At 45.2% G+C, this 7,198-nt stretch overlaps 1 protein-coding gene across 2 annotated transcripts in view; it reads right to left on the reverse strand.

Moving 5' to 3' along the window:
- Positions 1-1,623: 1,623 nt before the first annotated feature.
- Positions 1,624-7,198, reverse strand: part of NKRF (NFKB repressing factor) — a 9,521-nt gene continuing 3,946 nt past the window's right edge. For both annotated transcript variants that reach the window (XM_025209918.1, XM_006028481.2), the window contains 2 exons: positions 6,096-6,238; positions 1,624-4,079 (listed from right to left, as the gene is read on the reverse strand). In XM_025209918.1, coding sequence (XP_025065703.1) covers positions 2,101-4,079; positions 6,096-6,238 — 2,122 coding nt within the window. In that variant the 3' untranslated portion in view covers positions 1,624-2,100. The remainder of the gene's footprint in view (positions 4,080-6,095; positions 6,239-7,198) is intronic.

Below are 7,198 nucleotides of genomic sequence, written 5' to 3' on the forward strand. Positions count from 1 at the left end.
GGGCCTAACCTGTTCCCACATATGGGGCTCCAGGCAGCGCAGGTCCGGGAAGGTGGGCTCAGGAGAACTACAGAGGTCCTTACCTGTAACTTGAGTCCTGTGGGATCAAAATACTGTACTACAGGTCACCAGGATCTTCTGCCATGTCAGCTGGGCCACTCCCTCTCCTCAAAGCTGAGGGAATGAAAGAGCAACCCAGGAGGATGAACTGACCTGGAGGATAATGTAAGCAGACAGTGAAACAGATACGGGCAACAAGAAAAGGGAGACAGACAGACTGACACACAGGGCTGGTATTTATTACAAGGGGCTGAGGGAAGCAGAGATATGAGCTGGTGGAAAGCCAGCAGGTGGCTGACCCACCAGAAAAAACAGCATGTACAGATGCATTTTTGTTGGTCCAAGACTGATTTTTCTCCCTCTTATTAGTTTTCCCCACATTTTCCAAGCACGGCTCCGGCAGTGCTACCCAGGAACGCTCCCAAAGCAGAGCAATGCCAGAAGGGTTTTGCCCTGTGAATGGCAACATGCACAAGTTGTTCTTTAGACCAGCCTGTTCCCAGTACCTAGTCCTGTGGCATGGCGTGTCAGCCCTGGATAGACTCCACACTTAAACCACATGCCAAAGCAGCATGAGAACACTTTACTTGTGAATCTCCACTTGACATATACAAGCCCGGGTACATTGATTGAAAATAAATCATTAGGCACAGATCTGATTTTGCTCAGGGTTAAAAAAACCTATATTAAATATAAGTAAAAAATAAATTATATTGTCATCGCTCCACAAGTAACATAGGCATCTCTAACACAGGGGCTGCATTCACCCTGGTTCTTGTAATGTCATAGATTCATAGATGTTAGGGTCAGAAGGGACCTCTATAGATCATCGAGTCGGACCCCCTGCATAGGCAGGAAAGAGGGCTGGGTCTAGATGACCCCAGCTAGATGCTTATCTAACCTCCTCCTGAAGACCCGCAGGGTAAGGGAGAACACCACCTCCCTTGGGAGCCCGTTCCAGACCCTGGCCACTCGAACTGTGAAGAAGTTCTTCCTAATGTCCAATCTAAATCTGCTCTCTGCTAGCTTGTGGCCATTATTTCATGTAACCCCCGGGGGCGCCTTGGTGAATAAATACTCACCAATTCCCTTCTGTGCCCCCGTGATGAACTTATAGGCAGCCACAAGGTCGCCTCTCAACCTTCTCTTGCGGAGGCTGAAGAGGTCCAGGTTCTCTAGTCTCTCCTCGTAGGGCTTGGTCTGAAGGCCCTTAACCATACGAGTGGCCCTTTTCTGAACCCTCTCCAGGTTATCCGCATCCCTCTTGAAGTGCGGCGCCCAGAATTGCATGCCAATGTCATGCTTCTCCAAGGTATAAAGCAGTGCTTCAAGGTAAAAATGCTCTGGAATTATCTACAAGTATCATTAAGGTGCATTCAGCAGTTCGGAGTTTGGGAGACCAGAATACTTATAGTAGAGCTCTGCTAATAAAACTACTGTTAAAAGCTGGTTTGGAGGTTTCTCCACATAACACAAGATGGACACATCACTTTACTTTGCTATATAATACTCTGAAATAACTGCAGCATCACACAAAAATGTACATACGAAAGGTAGCAAATCCTGTTTTTCCAGAAATAAAACTGTATTTTTATTGTCATTAATACCAACTTTACATATTTTTTCCTCCAAACTGCATTTTCTTTCCTTTTTTTGTTTTGTTTGTTCGTTTGTTTTTAAATAACAAAGGCATATTTATTTCCTGGGTCCAAAAAGACTAAGGAAGCTATCATTTTAAGTGGTGTCAAATTCGCTGTGGTTGGACGTGCATTTTTTGCTATTACAAAACTATTAAAATATGGAGGAACCGAAGACACGTACAGGAACAGAACTATTGGCATCTGGGTTGTGCTAATATAATTGGACAGAACTTGGCAGGTTCTAATTTTCTAATAACATTTTCAAAATTAAAATGAGCAACGGAGAACGTTTTCAACATGAATATGCCCCACAACAAGGAAATGCAGCATCTCTCTAATTCAGGAGCTAGGAAATCAGTCTTTGTTTTGTGTTCACTGGTAAAACTGGGCACCATGCATCTCAGTTTGCTTGAGGCATAATAAGCTCATAATGCCCAACCTGGCCCTCTTGCTTCAGTTGGTCTAATAAGTCTTCCTTGCGCCTCTTTCTGCTTACTACCAAGTATCTATCATGACCCTGCCCGTGCGATTTACTTTTAAGCCCATATTTTTGGGCAATTTGATGTATTTGCTTCCGTTCATCATTGTTAAGTTCTGTCGAGAACGTCAAGTCAACGTTACTCTCCGAGCGAGCGTAATTTCGGATGATCTGCTCAATATCTCTCTTGGCAATTTTGTTTACCCTTTCCACATCAAGGCCAAGTCCTTCCCTTTTAAACTGCTCCTTCACTGAAATAGGCTCTCGGATCCCTTCACCGTCTTTCCCAAGCCCACCACCCGTCCAGCCCATTTTTCTTAGAATCTGATTCCCAATGTTATCTTCTTTTATCTTCTGTTTGAAGGCCTCTTCTGCTGAGCGGCCCTGGATCTCATTTCTTGAGATGACATCTTCGATGGTGCCTTTCTTCAGGTTGTTGACGACAGTGGGCTGCGTCTTTTTGAGTATTTTCACGGCTTCCTCTGCTGCCTCGTGCTTCACAGATTTCTTAACGCCGATGGCTTCCGCAATGAATTCATTTTCTAGCATCACCTTGCACTTCCACCGCATGCCCGTCATCCTTTCGAAGACATACTCCACAGTCATCTTGTTGAACTGGGCAGTGTCATTAAGCGTACACACGGGATTGTTAGAGTTCTCATAGATGACCAGGTCCTTCAAGTCCTTCTTCTTGCCACCCCTGGATGAACAGCCCACTTTCTGAACCTGGGTGGTTTTGATAGCTGTCATATTGGACTGGGTCTTTTGAAGAATTTTCAAAGCTTCATCTGCTGCGGCATGTTTGCTGGTTTTCTTAGTGCCATACCCCTCTGCCAAGCAATGGTCTTGTAAATACACTCGACAGCGCCATGAGCGGTTGGGCATCTGGTCATACTTGTATTCAATTGACATTTTGTTAAATGAAGCAGAGTTGTTCAGTATCCCGATCGCATCACTGGCATTTTCTATGAGGACAAAGCTAGTCCAGTGCTTGTTTGAGTTAGAACCACTTTTCAACAACTCAGAGCCAGGCTGAATAGGTACACAATCTCGGTTGGCAGCTACGAATTCATCGTATGGTTTGAGAGCAGGAGGAAACTCTGGGGGAGATGCATCAACCTCACACACGACTAAGTCCTCCTGATAGCTATGTTTGAACTTCCGCTGAATAACTCTCACTTCGACGGTCTTTTGCAACAGCTTGACTGCCTTTTCTGTGGCGCGATCCCTGGATCCATTTTTGCTGCCAGCGTAACCAGTGGTTAAGTAGACATTGAGGCATCTCACTTCGCAAGCAAAGCCATCTGTGAGAAGCTTCTTACTTTTTGGGAGATCAGCAGGAGCAATTTCTTTTAAAGGAACATAAATATATTCAGGATTTGTCTTACAGGCCTGAATTGAGCGAGTCAACAGATAAGTATAATTAATTTTATCAGTCCCAATGTTTGCATCTGGGTTAGCGAGATTTTTCCAAATAGCAGCTGAGAGTTTATCAATAAAATTCTGCTTCAATGCTACAACTGATGGGGAGAAAATTTCAGAGGAAGTCTGAGCAGCTAAGGGGGAGGTTGAGAGTTGTGTAGTATCATTGAAGGTAGTGTCCATACTGTTTAAAATCTTACTGGTACCTGTCGCCTGGCTACTTCCATAGCCTAAACCCACTGAGTTAGAGGACTGGGGATCTTCTTCTAGAGCACTGAAGCTGTTGAAAGCCAAGCTAGTACAGTTTTCTGCTGGCTGTGATGCGCTGTGTGCATCTGTATCCTTGTCGGATTCCTGTGTTTGGTTGTCTGAAGGATCTTCCTTTCCTCCAACTTTCTCATTACTGGCTACAAAGTATATGGGTTCAAAACGAGGTCTCACACGGAACCTGGGGGGAACTTTTTTGGGAGGCTCTGGACCTAGGAAATGAATAAAATGTACAATGTTACAAACAAATTCTCAGAGAGGAAGGCAATGCTTCAGTATGATCACCTGCAGTCACCAACCAGCAAGCTTTTGAGCATGGAATTCCAACTGCCCAGTCACAACAACAAGGATTCTGTGTGCAACACGTGTGCCACAGATAAAGTGTCATCTGTGCAGGTTACAGTAGAAGCAGTCTCAATTCAGTTTTTCACATGACACTTGGTGGGTTTTGTAATACTTACAGCACATAAGCCGGAGGGACACAGGGATCATTTAGTCTAACCCGTGTGAAGTTACTCAATCAATCCACAACATTTCATCCAAGTAACTCCTGCAGTGAGCCAAACAGCTTGTGGGAAAATAACAACTGCACTGAGACCCTGGAGACCTTGGCTCTGTTCCCAGCTCTGCTACTGGCAAGTCATTATACCCATCTTGGCCTTTTCATCTGTGAAACAGGATGAAGATATGGGCCCTTCTTTGTAGCATTATCTTCTAGTGGTGAAATATACTTTACAGCTGTATTTTCCACAGACAACCAGTCTTGAGTGGAAGGTGAATAAAAGCCAAGTGTGGTCTTGTTGCAAAAAAACAAAAAGGCCAATAGTATACTTAGTGTCACTGGGAGGGAAGTGATTTTTCCACTCTATTCAGCACTGGCGAGACCTCACCAGGAGTACTGTGTCCAGTTTCAGTCCCTCCACGTCAAGTATGATGTGGAGAAACGGGAAAGAACCCAGCGGAGAGCAACAAAAACAATTAAAGGCCTGGGAAGCATGATTTATGAGGAAAGGCTGAAAGAGCTAATGTAATTTCATCTGGAGAAGACTGAGAAGGGATTTGATAACAGTCTTCAAATACCTGAAGGACAATCATAGTGAAGATGAAGATGGCCTTTTCTTTGTGGCCACAGGGGACAGGACAAAGAGCAATGGCCTCAAGCCACAGCAGAGAACATTTGGAGATAAGAAGGAACTTTCTGACCAGGAGGGTGGCCAAACATTGGAACAGCCTACTTAGAGAAGCTGTGGAATTGCCATCCCTGGCAATTTTTAAGAGCCGGCTGGACAGACTTGGCTGAGATGGTTTAGCCAGGGATGATCCTGCCCTGAGCAGAGGGCTGGAGTAGACAATCTTGTGAGGTTCCTTCCAGCCCTACTTTCCTATGATCCTATGTCAAGAAATGATAGACCATTGGAACATGCTTCCCAAAGTCACTGTGCCTCATTTCTAACTTGAACTGGAACCAAGGCACAAACATACTTATGTGAACAAGTACTGCAAAGCTGCACAGAATTTGACAGCTGGAAGTCTAAAGAACACATGACTATTCTGATTACAAGAAAGTATTTCACCCCCATACTCCAAAACTAGGGATCAGTAGCTTCATCAGAGAATGAAAAGTCCACCTCAAGTCCACAGAAAAGCTGTTTCATTCAACACTAATATGTGAAACTACGACATAGGTAAGGCTACTAGGTAGGTACAGGCACCAGCATAGTAGCTTCTGTGGTTTAAAATGTTTGGGTCCTCTGACATTCTAGTGGTTTGATGGCTGTTTCCCATTTTTGGTGTTTGTTGTTTGCTTGTCTGAGAGCAGTGCCTAAAGGCTCTGTCCAAGAGAAGGACCTGGCTGTACTAGATGCTACGTGCAGACACACAGTAAGAGGTACCCTCCCACACAGCTTGCAACCTGAACAGAAGAGATGAAGGAAAAAAGTGGGATTAAAGTAACAGTTTTATGACTTGGCTGCTGGGGAACCAAAGCCCAGAAAGATGAACCAACTCGCCAGAAGCTGAGGCAGGCTATTTGTAGCAGAGCTGGACACTGTACTACCCACACTCACTTGGCCAGCTGCCATTTCCTCCCCGCCCCACAACTGCAGCATCCAGGACTGGCTTCGGAAGTCACGGGAGCGTTCTGCTCTGACGGCCCTGCGTTCCCAAGACCATAGGTCAAAGACACCACTCTCTGCAGCTGCCTCTAACATGCAGGCAAATATACTCACTGGAAGGTGCAGAATTTGCAGAAGGTAGAGAACAGGGTCGCTTCCGTGCCTTGGCACTAGGCACCAACTCGAATGATGGCATCTCCCCAATATCAATGCCTTCGGCCATCTTGAGGACTTTCTCCATGACCTGTGCGCCATACCTGCGTTGAATTCAGCACAGACAGTGTTAGCACCTGCCACACCAGGTTCTGTGCTGCCAGCTTCTTAAAAGCACCTGCATGGCAAGCCTCAAGCCTGCTGAATGCCACACTCCTCTCAGCCCAGGCTTTGGGATTTACACCCATGGAGATACTGAGGACTTTCCATCCCACACTAGAAGAAGAAGGCCTTTAAAAGAAAGATACATGTCAGATAAGGTGATGTTCAGACTAAGGAAGAACTAGAGCTGAAAAGCCAGAGTTGAAAAGCCAGCTGAGATATTACAAGCAAACCCTGGTCAAAGCATGGCCTGGTTAGCTGTCCAGTGCAGGACTTGCAGTGACTTTGCTGGTGCCAAGGAGCAAAGCTGCAAGCTGGCCCTGCTCCTGTAACTGGTCCCATGCGCGCACACCTCTGAGGAACTCCTCTGAGGGATGGGAGCTGCCTGCAGGGCCCTGCTTTCAGGACTGTGGCCTTGCACAAAAAAAAATGACCATGGGAATCAACAAGCCAACTACTTCCAAACAAATGCCAAGTGTGTAAGCAGCCAATAGGCTCCCTGTAATTCCTTACCAGGGATCCTGTTTTTCTCCATCAAAAAAAAAAAAAAAAAAAATCACAAAATCTGATAAAAACACAAATTCTCCGATTTAAAAAACCCCAAATCCGCAATTAAAATGAAATGCCACTAATACACATACACACACACACACACACACTATCGACTGAACACAATGTTTTATCGATATATTTACAATTTTAAAGCAATTTGGAAGCCTACCAGTGCCTCAATCACTGTAATAAAATAAATTCTAAATCCCTATACATTTTGGCATTTGATTTTGGGTTTTTTATCATGGAAAATCGGAGCTCTCTCTGCTCCCTTTGCCCACCAGGATGCAGGTCCAGGCCCCTTACTCCCAAGCCACAATCCCCAGCCCTGCTAGGGACCCTCACAGCCC

The sequence above is a fragment of the Alligator sinensis genome, unplaced genomic scaffold (assembly GCF_000455745.1).
Source record: "Alligator sinensis unplaced genomic scaffold, ASM45574v1 scaffold157_1, whole genome shotgun sequence".
NCBI classification, from domain to species: Eukaryota; Metazoa; Chordata; order Crocodylia; family Alligatoridae; genus Alligator; species Alligator sinensis.